The sequence below is a fragment of the Cariama cristata genome, unplaced genomic scaffold, assembly GCF_000690535.1.
Source record: "Cariama cristata isolate BGI_N322 unplaced genomic scaffold, ASM69053v1 scaffold5193, whole genome shotgun sequence".
NCBI classification, from domain to species: Eukaryota; Metazoa; Chordata; class Aves; order Cariamiformes; family Cariamidae; genus Cariama; species Cariama cristata.
In genome coordinates, this window is record NW_009608823.1 from 25,369 (window position 1) to 41,117 (window position 15,749).

Genomic DNA, 15,749 nt, shown 5'->3' on the forward strand with positions numbered 1-15,749 from the left:
TGTGGGTGTGGCTGATCGCTGCTCAGGGATGGGATGGGCATCAGTCAGTGGGTGGTGAGCAATTGCACTGTGCATCACTTGGTTTTCTTGGGTTTTACTCGTCTCTCTCTCTCTGTTGTCTCTCTTTCATTACTATTACTATTGTTGTTGTTAGTATAATATTTTACTTTATTTCAGTTATTAAACTGTTCTTATCTCAACCCATGGGTCTTACCTTTTTCCAATTTTCCTCCCCATTGCACTGCTGGGGCGAAGCAGTAAGCGAGCGTCTGCGTGGTACTTAGTTGCAGGCTGAGTTTAAACCACGACAGCCCTTTTTGATGCCCAATGTGGGGCACAAAGGGTTGAGATAACAACAGATCTGACCACAGCATGTTAAAGCAAATTTGTTATAAGCATTCATTATATTAGTTTAATAGTCACTGGTCACAATGTTGACTTACTTGCTTTCAGAGTTGTTGCACTGGTTCTCAGAGTTGCACTATGTAATACTTTTCTTGCAGAATGTGTTCCCTGTTGCATTGTTTATTATCTTTGGGTCTGGGTTAAGGTTATGATTTTGCTGTACTTTGTAACACGGGTTTATGGTATGATAGAATTGCTGGTCAGGAAACTAATCTGGTTATTTGTACTCAGCACTGCTGTCACCTCTGTACTTCGGGAGCCATCTGTCGGGAACTATTAATAATTACATCTTTTACGTTTTCTCCTTGGAGAGCCAATCTATGGAGGAAACGTCTTTCCATGTCTTCTCCTTCTCCACCAGCCCAAATACAATGGCATTTGAGAATTTTGAAAATTTTGAATATCCTTTGGACGTTGAAACCATTGTCATCCTATTGCTAGGACCAATGAATGTGATTCAGATCTTGTTTAAGGTTAAGCAACTGTTTGCGGCTCTTCTGTCCCCAGGGACAGGCACTGCAACTATTCTGACCCCAACGACAGACACTGTGGCTACTCCAACCCTAGTGACAGGTGCTGGGCTTACTCCGACCCCAGCAGCAAGCACTTCGGCTAGTCCGACCCTGGTGACAATTGCTGTGGCTACTCCAACCCTGGCAACAGGCACTGCGCTTACTCAGACTCTGGCAATGGGTGATGCAACTGAACCAGAGGACCAACCCATGCCAGTATCAGTCGCTCCCATACACAAGAAAAAATGAACACGAAAGGCAGCTTGTTTAGTAAAGGAAGATGAAACAGGGCCATCACAAGAACAGGAGAAAGAGACAGAACCAAAGGTAACCACCAAATCCCTATCCCCGAGTGAGCTGCAGGATATGCAGAATGATTTCAGCTGTTGTCCAGGTGAGCGTGTTATCACTTGGCTGCTCTGATGCTGGGATAATGGGGCTAGTAGCCTGGAATTAGAGGGCAGGGAAGCCAAGCATCTGGGATCACTTTCTAGGGAAAGGAGCATTGACAAGGCAATTGGAAAAGGGACCTAAGCCCTCAGCCTCTGGAGACGACTCCTGTCAAGCGGGAAGGAAGGATATCCCTTCGAGGAAGATGTTAGATGTCAACCAGACAAATGGGCCGCTATGGAGAGTAGGTATCCAGTACCTGAGGGAATTAGCCATGCTAGAGATGATTTATTATGACCCAACCAACGCACAGTCACCCACGGATCCAGATGAAGTCTGGTGTACATGACCCATGTGGCGGAAGTTTGTACGGAACACACCATCATCATAGGCGAACTCATTGGCAGTAATGACCTGGAGAGATGAAGAGGCACCAGCAGTGGATGAAGTGGCTCACCGACTGTAGCAATACAAGGAAAATCTCTCTTCCTCCATTGTGTTGGCTGTGGAAAAGCTGTCCCAGGAGGTCCAGCAACTCAAAGAGGCTAAGTCCTACTCTCCACTTGTATGGACCAATATCTCAGCTATTAACAGTAAGCATTCTTTTGCTTAAGAGAGAGAGAATGTAGAAGGTACACACCATGGGGTACCCTGTGGTTTCACCTGCGGAACCATGGAGAGGACGTAAGGAGGTGGGATGAAAAATCTACCTTGACCCTAGAGGCATAGGTACATGAATTGCAAGAAAAAACAATCACAAATGGGGATTCTTCCAACAAAATTGCAGCTCCAGTTTCTGGTGGGCAGTTCTCCAGACAGAGTGGAAGGGCTGATCTTACTCCTGGTCCTATGGAAAGGAATTCTAATCTGTTTTTAGCAGGAGTGAGTGGAGAATTCTGTGACCAGTTCTAGAGCGGCCCTGCCTCCAGCCAGATGGATGAGAGGGACAGTTGGGTTTATTGGACTGTGTGGATCTGGTAGCCTGGCATGTCAGACCCACAGGAGTACAAGGCTCTGGTGGACAGTGGTGCACAGTGTACCCTAATGCCATCAAGCTATAAAGGGGCAGAACCTATTTATATTTCTGGAGTGACAAGGGGATCCCAACAGCTAACTGTATTGGAGGCCGAAGTGAGCCTAATTGGGAATGAGTGGCAAAAGCCCCCCATTGTGACTGGCCCAGGGGCTCCATGCATCCTTGGCGTAGACTGTCTCAGGAGAAGGTATTTCAAGGACCCAAGAGGGTACTGGAGGGCCTTTAGTATACCTGTCTTGGAGATGGAGGAAATTAAGCAGCTGTCTCCCTTGCCCAGTCTCTCGGAGGACCCTTCTGTTGTGGGGTTGCCAAAGGTCGAAGAACAGGTGCCGATTGCTACCACAATGGTGCACCAGCGGCAATATCACAGCAACCGATACTCGCTGATCCCCATCCATAAGCTGATTCATTGACTGGAGAGTGAAGGAGTGATCAGCAGAACTCACTCACCCTTTACAGCCCCGTATGGCCAGTGTGAAGATCTAATGGAGAGTGGAGACTAACAGTAGACTATTGTGGCCTGAATGAAGTCACGCCACCGCTGAGTGCTGCTGTACTGGACATGCTAGAACTTCAATACAAACTGGAGTTGAAGGCAGCTAAGTGGTATGTCACAACTGACGCTAATGCGTTTTTCTCAACCTCTTTGGCGGCAGAGTGCAGACCACAGTTTGCTTTCCCTTGGAGGGGTGTCCAGTACACCTGGAACTGACTGCCCCAGGTGTAGAATCACAGCCCTACCATTCGCCATGAACTGATTCAGACTGCACCGGAAAAGGGTGAAGCTCTGGAACACCTTCAACACATTGATGATATCATCACGTGGGGCAATACAGCAGAAGAAGTTTTTGAGAAAGGGAAGAAAATAGTCTGAATTCTTCTGAAAGCCAGTTTTACCATAAAACAAAGTAAAATCAATGGACCTGCATAGCATATCCAGTTTTCAGCAATAAAATGGAAAGGTGGACGTCATCACATCCTCATGGATGTGATCAACAAAATAGCAGCTATGTCTCCACCAACTAGCAAAAAGGAGACACAAGCTTTCTTAGGCATTGTGGGTTTTTGGAGAATGCACATTCCAAATTACAGTCTGATTGTAAGCCCTCTCTATCAAGTGACCTGAAAAAAAGAATTATTTCAGGTGAGGCCTAGAGCAATGACATGTTGAAGAGGCCCCCTTGTATAATAAATTACTGGAACATGAGAAGCAATATGCCTTATTCACTGATGGGTCCTGTCATATTGTAGGAAAGCATCAGAGATGGAAGGCGGCTGTATGGAGTCACCTACAACAAGTTGCAGAAACTGCTGAATGAGAAGGTGAATCGAGTCAGTTTGCAGAGGTAAAAGCCATCCAGCTGGCTTTAGACATTGCTGAACAAGAAAAATGGCCAATACTTTATCTCGGTACTGACTCATGGATGGTGGCAAATGCCCTGTGGGGGTGATTAAAGCAGTGGAAGCAGAGTAACTGGCATTACAGAGGCAAGTGCATCTGGGCTGTTGAATTATGGCAAGATACTGCTGCTGGAGTGGAGAACCTCATTGTGAAGGTACATCACGTCGATATTCATGTACTCAAGAGTCGGGCCACTGAAGAACATCAAAACAACCAACAGTTGGATCAGGCTGCTAAGACTGAAGTGGCTGAGGTGGATCTGGACTGGCAGCATAAGGGTGAACTGTTTATAGCGTGATGGGCCCATGATACCTCAGGCCGTCAAGGAAGAGATACAACGTATAGATGGGCTTGTGATCACGGGGTAGATTTGACTATGAACACTATCGCACAGGTTATCCATGAATGTCAGACATGCACTGCAATCAAGCAAACCAAGCAGTTAGTGCCTCTCTGGCATGGAGGACAATGGCTGAAATACAAATGTGGGGAGGCTTGGCAAATTGGCTATGTCATGCTCTCACAAACCTGCCAAGGCAAACACTATGTGCTCACAACGGTGGAAGCCACCACCAGTTGGCTGGAAACATATCCTGTGCCTCATGCCGCTGCCTGGAACACTATCCTGGGCCTTGAAAAGCAAGTCTTGTGGCTGCGTGGGACCCCTGAAAGAATTGAGTCAGACAACGGGACTCATTTATGAAACAACCTCATAGACACCTGGGCCAAAGAACATGGTACTTAGTGGGTATATTACATCCTCCATCATGCACGAGCCTCTGGGAAAAATCTAATGATACAATGGACTGTTAAAGACTACATTGAGAACAATGGCTGCTAGGACATTCAAACATTGGGATACACATTTAGCAAAAGCCACCTGGTTAGTCAACAGTATGGCATCTGCCAGTTGGGCTGGCCCTGCACAATCAAAAATTTTACATACTATAGAAGAGGATAAAGTCCCTGTGGTGCACCTAAAAATATGCTAGGGAAAACAACCTGGGTGATACCTGCCTCAGGCAAAGGCAGACCCATCTGTGGGATTGCTTTTTCTCAAAAGCTGGGTGCACTTGCTGGGTAATGTGGGAGGATGGGGAAGTCTGATGTGTACCTCAAGGGGATTTGATTCTGGGTGAGAATAGCCAATGATTTGAATTGTAGGATGTTAATTGCTATATAACACTGTATATCATCACTACTATGGTGGCTATATGCCATATCAAGGGTATTACAGTAAAAATCACCCAGATTAATGAAGAATGAACTTTGATGAAACTGGACAGTTGCAGCAGTGATGGAACCAGAACTGGCTTCAGCATGCAACAATACACCACCACACACCATTTTTTCCTGTCCTGAAAGACTGTTACGACAGATGGAGCCCAAAGTTGTAGACTAAATGAACTCAACGGACGTTTTAGAGGGATGGCCCATAAACTAAAGGAATTATATCAGTGTGTATATATATTAAATGACAGGAAGGGTGATGATATATTGGAAAGTGTGGAACCTGGGCATGATATAAATGGTATAGTAGCTATACCATTCCTAGTAGCTGGTACAGTGCTGTGGTTTTGGATTTAGTGTGAGAATAATGTTGACAACACATGGATGTTTTAGTTGTTGCTGAGTCGTACGTACCCTAAGTCAAGGACTTTTCAGTTTCCCGTGCTCTGCCAGCGAGGAGATGCACAAGGAGCTGGGAGGGAGCACAGCCAGGACTGCTGACCCGAGTTAGCCAGAGGGATATTCCATACCCTAGAACGTCATGCCCAGTATAGAAACTTGGGGGGGGTCGCTGGGAGCTGGCTGGAAAGGGCCGATCACTGCTCAGGGCAGGCTGGGCATCGGTCAGTGGATGGTGAGCAATTGCACTGTGCATCACTTGTCTTTTCCTGGGTTTTACTCCTCTCTCTCTCTTTGTTACCTCCCTTTTCATTACTACTACTACTATTATTATTATTGTTGTTATTATTATTAGAATATTTTACTTTATTTCAGTTATTAATTACCTTTAATTACCTTTTTCTGATTCTTCTCCCCATCCTACTGGGTGAGTGGTGGGCAGTGTAAGTGAGCAGCTGCATAGTACTTAGTTGCTGGCTGGTGTTAAACCATGACACTGAGAGACTTAGCTAAACTGAAGAATTAGTGCAACCTCCTGAATGTCCCTCAGGAAGGGTGTATGTAGCTTTATGGGTGTAGCCAGTGGGGCATCGGGTAGTATGTGAATGTTGGCTGTACTTGTAGTGCATCTTTTGTAGAAAAACAAACCAAAGGGTGATTCCTGAGCTGTGTAGGTCAAATTCCCAGACTCATCTGAGCAGTTGGATGTTACTTCCATATCTGTACTCTAGAGAACCTTCCAGATAGTTCCGGGATGACATAATGATGCAACTGTTGCAGCCAAGCTGATGCAAAGATTCAGTGGCTCCATGGGGATGGATGAGCTGCATGTAAGGTCCAGCCCTCCTCTCTCATCCCCATCAGTATCCTTTACAGCAGTGACTGCAATGTGGGTCTCACCTCATACAAACCTTGATTTCCTTCAGGACAAATAAGGTGTTAGAGACTGGTCCAAGGACAACTTCCTCCTTCCTGCGTTGCTAATTAACTCTGGTGAAACTATGGTCTGCAAAATGTGTCTAACCAAGGGTTTGCTTTAGGAGATGCTTATTCTTTCCACCCAAGTGGGCAAGCTAGTATGTTATTTGCTACTGCTAGCAGTAGACTGACAACTTCCACTGTCCCACATGTAGATGTGCAGAGAAGGGTGGTGATTCTCTCTAGCCGTGGATGTGCAAAGATCACCTTTCCAAGACTGGCTGGTCATTTTAGTCATAAAATCTTTCAGTCACCTTCAAACCATTGGGTAGGAATTGGTGTGGTAAAGTTACAGAAATCAGTTTGTTTGTTCTTATTTGGTCTCAATATCCTAATAAGATACATAAATGGAATGGAATATGTATGCAAGAGTGGAGTGATAGGATTTAATCTCTGGCGGATTTACCCTTTGTTGTGCGTCATGACGTGCTGTATCCAGTGTCTCTGGATGCTGTGGACTTCAGTGGTTCATAAGTGTTTCTTAGAAGTCATGTAATTCAGGACTGTGTCTGCAGTTACGGCACTGTGCCATATTCTTTCAGTTTCTGCAGGCTTCCTTCTTCATGCAACAAAAATGAATGCTTCTTGAAGATACTTGAAGTATTATGTTTCCTGTTGATACCCTGTTATTTTTCAGTTGTATCCAAATTGGACAAAACCTATCTTAGTATAGACACATCTTACTGTCTTGTCTTGAGCAGAAACATATGTTAAGCATATGTTAAATGGTGTTACATCAGGTACCTTTAATTCGGTGCTGTTTAAAACTGTTAGCGGGTAGGACTAATCACTCCCAATGTAATAATTTAAAATAACTGAACAGGCTTTGTCTGAAGAGTTGCCCGCATGTTAAACTGGCTGTCTTCCCCACTTGAATGTCTACAGCATTTAGACATAATTCTGGAGAGATTTTGCAGAGTTGGGATTCCAATGACATCCATGTGCTAATAGGGCCAAATAATGGAAATTTACGCTTTCTATTTTAAGGTTGCCCTGAAGGCCATGTATCCAAAGGTTTCCATTGTAGGAGAAAATACTGTGTGTGTTTAACTAACATTTGTTTATGTTATTCTTAAAATATTTTGACATTTCTAGGGATGCCATATAATCTTCCTAATCTTTTTTTACTCTAAAATTAGAGATGTTAGAGCTCTGTCACAGGTTAACATTACTAAGTGTGTTTTAAGTTTCTACAGCATTCAATGTTTCTACAGCATTGAACTAGCAATATGTAAAGCAAAGACTTGCAAAGGTTTTTGTGCCTTAATCATTCTAGCATTGCATGCGAAAACATTTTAAAATGTTTCATGAAGACTGCTAGGTCTTAATTAAAAATACAACTTTCCAGCCCAGAAGTTTACATTTCAAAGAGGCATTGCATTCAGGTGACTCCTTAAGAAGGGATGATTTTTCTGTAATAAAATTTCACAGATGTCCACATGGCTCGACAGCACAAATCATCCCTTAAGTAAAAGGTATATAAAGTAGCAGTTTGTGGCTTATGCTTTGTTTCTGCAGTAAAGCTAGAAGAATCTGGAGAGAGTTTTAACCGAAAAACTATAAACATACCTGCTAGAGGGCAATACTGGTATATATACAAGGAAGAGTGCTATGCTGGGCCTTACCTTTTAGTTACAGGATGCTTGTCTGCTCCTAGGTTTCACAACAAAGGCGTTTATGTGAAAGTTGGGCTGCAGAAGATAAGTCATACCCGAAATCTTCACAAAGACATAAAGCTTCAAGTGGACCAACACGAGGTGGAGTTACCAAGTATAGAAGGACTCATTTTTATTAATATACCCAGGTAAAAAGGAGAGGAAGAATCCTGTGCGGATACATGTCTGGCTGTATGTGTGGAAATGCTGCTTGGTATTTGAGCTTCAAATGTCAAATGGTTGGATAAAATGTTAAATGGTCCAGATTAATAGATGGTTGTTACTGGGTATTTTTGATTACTGCCTGACTTGCTGGCTTTGCAACTGTGCTTAAGGGGAGCTAGCTCTTAATACCATTTTGACATCGTTTTTCTGATCCATTGAAACTCACAATCTCACTCTACATAAAGGTGGTACTATCTTGTTTTCCCAGTGCAAACCCTTGTACATTTGCTATTTCTTCTGTGTCCTGTAATTTGGAATGATTTCCTCACCAAAGGTCTTCAGACTTCCTTTGGAGCAGTTTTCTAGTAAAACATGACTTTTTAGGCATGGTTGAAGGCCTGTGTCTTCTGTCCACTACCATTTTCCCCCTCCTCCAAACTATTTGAATGGTCCACCGGATTTCACCGTGACTTGTAGGAGGATCAAAGATGATCAACTTGCACATACTTTCTGGCATGCTAGAGACCAAGTGCCTAAGCAGTTTCTGCAGTGAAGGCCAGCCAGGATTCAACTGTCAAACACTATCCAAGTCATACAACCAGCTGGTCAGTATATGTGGAGTCAGTGATGCTACCTGGCTAGCTGTGGAAAACCCACAGTTTGGGTACCTTTCACGGAGTTGTGGGGGCTGCCCTGACACCTGCAGGGAGCTAGAGTTACTGCTGTGAAAAAAGGAAGGCAAATCTGCAGGAAACCTGGCTTCCTTAGATCTGCTGTTGGTAGAGGCAAGTTTCTTGTTTGCACAAAATCAGCAGGTGATTAGTGCTGCTATACTATTACTATTTTTTTTTCAAGTTACACTCTTATCTTAAACTACCTGTAACTCTTTCCATTTTAGTCCGAAAATGTTTCAACTTTTTGTTCAAATGCATATATTTACAGGTACACACACATATGTGCACGTGCACATATGCACAAGTATACATTGCACATGTGAACTGTGGCGAAGAAAAGATTACAATTAGTACTGAGCAGTCAATGCACTAAAACAGTAAGCGAGTGATTTGAGTAAGGAGGGTCAATACTGCACAAAAACCAACATGGTGTTAAATTGTCAGAAGCATGTCAGCGGATTAAAGTGCAGGAATACTTGCTTAACTACAAGTGAGTTTGGCCAGGTACAAGAATAAAAACTTGATACTTGTTTTAGCTGTAGATTCTCTTCAGTAGCTTCCATGAATATTGTCAAGACCAGTAAGATCTATGTAAAGTTCTTAAGTCTTGGAAGTTAAGTGTTAGTGTAGCTGTAACCTGTACTTCCCAGCAAACTAAAACTCTTTGGAGTTACTTTCTTCTTTCCTACTCTTTTTCTTTCAAATGGAAACTACTTACTTCACTCCTTCTTTCACTCCTAAATATCTGGTCAGAAGTCTTCCAAATTTTAGGAAAACAATTCCTGCTTTTACAGTGCAAGGAAGCTGTGTTGTCTCCTCCGGCTCGTGGGGATCAGAGTGTCTAGCTTTTGGAATCTGCAAACTAGCCATCTGTGGCAGGCTGCCAGGCAGGGTGCTTTGTGGCAGACAGAAGTCCACAGGTGGTCACTGTGGTGTGCTCTCTATGCAGCTGGGGGTCTGGAGCCGATCTCTGGGGATCTGAGAGTGATAACCGCTTTGAGAAACCACGCATCGATGATGGCCTGCTGGAAGTTGTTGGTGTTACTGGCGTTGTTCACATGGTAAGCTGGCGTCTCAGTAAGAACTGAAAAAACATTCATTTTCTCAGACTGGTTTATTTTTGTAACAAACTGTGCATTGCAAGTGCGTAGTCCTAAAAAGTCTGCATCTATGATATACCATCGTTTATTCAGGTACTTGTTGCATCATACAGAAATGGTTATAGACCATAAGCAGAATTCATGGGCAGCATCGGCTTTCTGTGAACAAAGTGTTCAGATGTCGGGAGTTTAGCTGCAGCTGGTATGCCTGTTCGTAGACTGCAGTGCCCTCTCATTGCCTGCTTACTGGCCTGCCCTGAAGGTCCATATTTAGGTGCCAGACTACAACAGATGTAATGGAAACTGAAGAAACCTGTGGTTTGATAAGGAGAAGTTAATAGGAGTGTGAAGAACTTGTTAAAAGTGCATGGGGAAATGCTTCATGATTTAAGTAGACTTTGAACCAAGGCCAGAAACATACATGTATACATATGTATGAAATGCAAACATCTATATATATATATATAAGTATTACGGAATGTACTAGCTTTCTCATAACAGGTGTCGTGGTGTCAAAACTAAACAGTTCATGAGATGAAAACAAGATTTTATTTTAATGTTACAAAAGCACGCACTTTTCACTTAGGCAGTGTATTTGTGAAAAATCTTGTCATACCTCATCACACAGGGCAGAGATTCCTTCTAGACAGGTAGCTTTATAATTATGTGCCACAGGCTTTCCAAGACCTGTCTCTGAAAATCTGATGCTAGCTACTCTTGATCCAGACACTATGTGAAGCAGATGGTATGCTAGTTCTGCAAAGAATGTTACTACTTAATTTCTGCAACTTGAATTCTTCTGTGTATTACATATTTTTAAATGGCCTCCTATTAGCAATGCAGTCCTATGGGATGGCAGGTTATTTTTGTCTTTTCTTCATATTTCTTTCACTATCTTAAGAAATCTGCTACTGAAAAAGCATATGTGGTCAGGTAACTAGAGACAACTAATCCATACAACCACCAAAAATGGAAAATTGGGTGCTTAAAATTGTTTGTGCAGCTCGATCTTTGGTATTGACCAACTTTACCATTTTGTAATTTAGATCTTTTAAGGAAGACACATATAAAAACGTTCCATTAGAAGAAGTGGTTTGGTAGAGATCCTTAAAATTTTTATGAAAGTTAGGAGCAACAAGGACTGTACCCGTTGCTTTGGAATATAAATGTTAAAAAACCCATGCCCTGGTTTTGTGATCTTCTGTTAAGGTTTTTATCCCCATGTTTGGTGTCTATACACATTCTCCAAGAGAATGTGGAGCAGCAAAGTTCACTTTGCTTCACTTCTTACTGTTAACACTCAGCTATTACGGTAGTTGAGTATATGTATATATGGTTGAATGTTTATAATATATGTGTGTGGAGTTGAGTTTGGCAAAACTCTTTCTCCACCTGTTTACTGAAGTGCTTTTAGACTTTTGAGTTTCACGTGTGCCAAAGTGTGTGTGTGTATAGCTACGTGTTTTGAAAATGTGTTTACTAAGTTATGGAGGGGGGAAGTAAAAGCACAGAAGACCTTTGTGAGTGAATGCTCCTTGGCCAACCTGAGCATATAAATGACTTCACTGTGTAAGTTATTTTGCCTCTGGCAGCCTGGAGAGATATCTGAGTTCTTCCTCATGCACTAACTTAAATAATTAATGCTGCGTCAGTAAAGGCATCCTATGCAGATTTTGCCTGAACATTTCTTTTACTTGAAAATTAAAATGTCAGGTGAGAGTAAAATTCTATCCACCTGGCTTAAGTACAGCTAGTATTTGTGATTCCTGTTTATTGGGGTGATTGATATACTGGCATTTACTTCCTAACAGGGTCAAGTCCAAGGTGGTTTTCGATCAGGAATCCGCATAGCCCAAGGCTCCTATTTTCGTGTAACACTCCTAAAGCCAATTCCAGTTCAAGTTGATGGAGAGCCCTGGATTCAGGCCCCTGGCCAGATTATTATTTCTGCTGCAGGACCAAAGGTACTGGCTGTAGGTTTGTCTTAGCAAGTTGGCTTTGTTTCTCCAGTGGATATTGCCATATTATCTTGCTTGTCTGTTACATGCTGATGCTTAACTTTAAAGGAGCTAATTGGCATGGTGTAGTATCTGTTGGAGAAATAAACAGCAGTTTTTACAGAGAATGGTTTGAGGGCCCTCTCCACTGGCACAGATGAGGCTTGTGTTTAAAAAAGTAGTCTCTGAGCTTCAGCCTAGTGACTTAACTTTTTCCCCTGTATTGAGATCTCCAGGTAGTGTTGCTTGCCCTGAAGCAGATCGCAGTTATGAAGGCCATGGTAGTATTGCAGTGTGTGAGGTAGGAAGCAGTCTGCTGGCGGTGCTGGAGGAGAGAAGGTCTGTCAGAGAGTAGCAAAGGAGAAAACTGAATAATGGAAGAGGAGAGTCTGAGAAAAAGAGACTTTGGAGTAATCAGTGTCTGGTTTTCCTTGATACCTCAATGTATATGTAGAAGGAAAAGAGCATCAGCTACCTAAGAATTTAACTTCTCTATTGACATTGAAATTGTGAAATAAACATTTTGCAGTAGTTGGCTCTGGCGCACACTGATCTACACATTTGCCTGCTACCTTAAGATACCTTTTTAACTCACAGAAATTTATAGCTACAGGCAATCTCAGAGAGTATGTAGCCCTAGGAGGGTGACCAGAACAATCGCCCTTGCAGAGGAAACATGGGTGAAAAAGAGGGTCATACCTCAATTGTTTTGGAATATGTTAAACTTTGTTCTTTTCCTGAGAGAAGGGCAGGGGGTGGGGAAGAGAGAGATAAAGAACAAACCTAACGTGTCCTTCCAGTGAGAAATATTTCTATCTTTCTATGAGTTTAGTGATTAATAGCATTATCTGTATATATATCTGTATGCGTATGTATATGTGTATACATGAATATATATGCATACACATACATATTGTCATACATCTATATACAGATATATACATGTGTATGTATATGTGAAAAAAACAGTTAATCTTATAGCTTTAGAAGGATAGGTGCTTCAGATAGTTGCGTATTTAAATATTTTTCTGTTGCAGTTCCAACATTTTACTTCTTTATTAGTTAGTTGCCTTAGATCTGCTTATAGGTGACTACAGATACTTTAATACTCACTCACTTTCTTTTAAAACTTCCCATTTTAGGTCCATATGTTGAAAAAATCTAAGCAGAAACAGAAGAAAACTGGAAGTCTGAGAGAGATGAGAGTGGATGGCATGTCAGTCTCTGAAGGAGGACGCTAAGTAGAGACCTGTGCTTAGAAGTGATGCAGCACACCTACTGTGGATACCAAGATGGCTCAGTGAAACTGGCTGCAGACAACTAGTGAAGAAGGTTGCTTATGAGTGTGCCTTTTGACAGAGGAACAGCCTCTGAAGAACGTGCACATCTTGATAGTACTGGGTTCTACTTTGTCTTTCAAAGATAGTGCCTCATTGTTACAAATAACTATTATGTACCACTTGTTTCATCTGAAATGTTTACTTTGGGTTGCTTTTCCATAAGCCATTTCCCAGTTTTTCATGTATATAGAAACAGGCCAAACAGGGATTCCAAGATGCTGAGATTTCTGCATCTACCTTCACAAAGACTGTTCCCCTCCTCCCAACTTTTTCTTAAAGAAAATTATTCCACAGATAAGTTCTGGTGGATTGTTCATAAATGAAAATGTGTTCCTTTAAGTGAATGCTCACAGTAGCCTCCCAGCCAAAAAAAGGCAAAGACAGGAGCTGCTGAGAACTCCTTGGATCAGTCCAAATAGCACAGCTGAAACAGTACGACCGTAAAGAGAAAAATACAAAACACAAGAGAGATTATTTCTATAAAAGGAGTCCCATGCACTGGGAAGAGAGAAAGTACTAGAACAGTTGAGTCTAAACATTTCAGAGTTTACTTTCAACAGTATTTGGACAATATCAATGAAGGGGAAACTGCTTGTAGAGCAAGTTTTCAACTGCAGCTTAGTTTCGCCTATATTATTCAATCAAAGCCTGTTTTAAAAGGCGTTTGAATTTCAGCAGCTACCACTCTAATGTAAAAAAGGAATAAGAATACCCGAGGCAGTATTACATTATACTGACTTTTTTCTGTCATTGAAACCGTTGTCTTTGACACTAGACTTTTCTTGTCTTTACTTCCACTGTTTCATTTTCATTAATTTGTCACAGTGGGACTGTTACTTAACAGCAGGCTCAAAGACTAGAAAAATCATCACTAATTAAGGTAAAAGAAGTACCATTTAGTGTTCACTGAAGTAAGTTAGCACAGTCATATGTTAGAGCTGAACCAAAGTACATTGTAGCTTTGCTGAGGAACCTTAGGAAGTATTGAAGTCTGTACTGTGCATGTAGGCTTCAAGTAACTGGGAATGCAATAGCCATCATGAAGACTCACTTACCTGGTCAGCCTTCTTGAGTCCTTGGTGTGTGTTGTTATCAGGTGTGGGCCTAGGGACACAGTGACTGTCTTTTCTCAGTTGCATGAGTGTGTGTTCTTCAGAGGCTGTTCCTCTGTCAGCTGCTGTAAGACCGAGATCACCTCTCTGTGCTTACCCATCTGCTGAAGACGTGGGGATCCAGTACTTCTTTTACAGCTTCCTGCTAGAGACTGGCACTAGAGGAGACATGCTGGTCCCATCATACACTACATATATCTTCTGTCTATGGCCGTAGTCGTGTTGGCCTTCACTCACATCTCTGCTGGTTTCATCTCACCATGGTCCTCCAGTGACTGAACCTTTCACACCAGGTCAACATCAGAGAGAATGGATCGAGAGCAGCCCAGAGGAGAAGGACTTGGGGGTGTTGGTTGACGAGAAGCTCAGCATGACCGGGAAATGTGTGCTCACAGCCCAGAAAGCCAACCATATCCTGGGCTGCATCAAAAGAAGCATGATCAGCAGATCGAGGGAGGGGATTCTGACCCTCTGCTCTGCTCTGGTGAGACCCTCCCTGCAGTACTGCCTTCAGCTCTGGGGCCCCCAACACAAGAAGGAGATGGACCTGTTGGAGCGAGTCCAGAGGAGGCCACGAAGATGATCCAAGGGCTGGAGCACCTCTCCTATGAAGGCAGGCTGAGAGAGTTGGGGTTGTTCAGCCTGGAGAAGAGAAGGCTCCAGGGAGACCTTAGAGCAGCCTTCCAGTACCTAAAGGGGCCTACAGGAAAGCTGGGGAGGGGCTTTTTACAAGGGCATGGAGTGATGGGACAAGGGGCAATGGCTTTAAACTGGAAGAGGGAAGATTTAGATTAGGTATTAGGAAGCAATTCTTCACAGTGAGGGTGCTGAGGCACTGGAAGAGGTTGCCCAGAGAAGCTGTGGATGCCCCATCTCTGGAAGTGTTTGAGGCCAGGTTGGATGGGGCTTTGAGCAACCTGGTCTGGTGGAAGGTGTCCCTGCCCATGGCAGGGGGCTTGGAACTAGATGATTTTTAAGGTCCCTTCCAACCCAAACCATTCTATCGTCATACACGAGGGGCCCTCTGTGGTTGCAGGGTTTTGCCACTTGTATGCATCTGCTGCTTAGAGCTACTTAAGCCATGTTGGCCAGAGCCTGCTTAGCTAGCCAGTGGGCTTACTTGTTACCTGGACTTACTTATTGCACGGTAATAAGTCACTCAGCTACAGATGGCATGAATTCATCATTCAGGTGCAGCTTTAGGGAATCACAGAAGGTTGGAAGAGACCTCTGGGATCACCAAGTCCAACCTTAGCCCTAACACCACCATGTCAACTAGACCACGGCACTAAGTGCCACGTCCAGTCTTTTCTTAAACATCTCCAAATGGGCAACCCATTCCAATGCCTAACAA

At 43.0% G+C, this 15,749-nt stretch overlaps 1 protein-coding gene across 1 annotated transcript in view; it reads left to right on the forward strand.

Moving 5' to 3' along the window:
* The window catches only part of DGKQ (diacylglycerol kinase, theta 110kDa), a gene marked incomplete at its 5' end in the record, with an annotated part of 37,311 nt that extends 24,127 nt beyond the window's left edge, over positions 1-13,184 (forward strand). The window contains 4 exons of the mRNA XM_009697294.1: positions 8,010-8,156; positions 9,796-9,907; positions 11,758-11,910; positions 13,086-13,184. Coding sequence (XP_009695596.1) covers positions 8,010-8,156; positions 9,796-9,907; positions 11,758-11,910; positions 13,086-13,184 — 511 coding nt within the window. The remainder of the gene's footprint in view (positions 1-8,009; positions 8,157-9,795; positions 9,908-11,757; positions 11,911-13,085) is intronic.
* Positions 13,185-15,749: the final 2,565 nt, after the last annotated feature.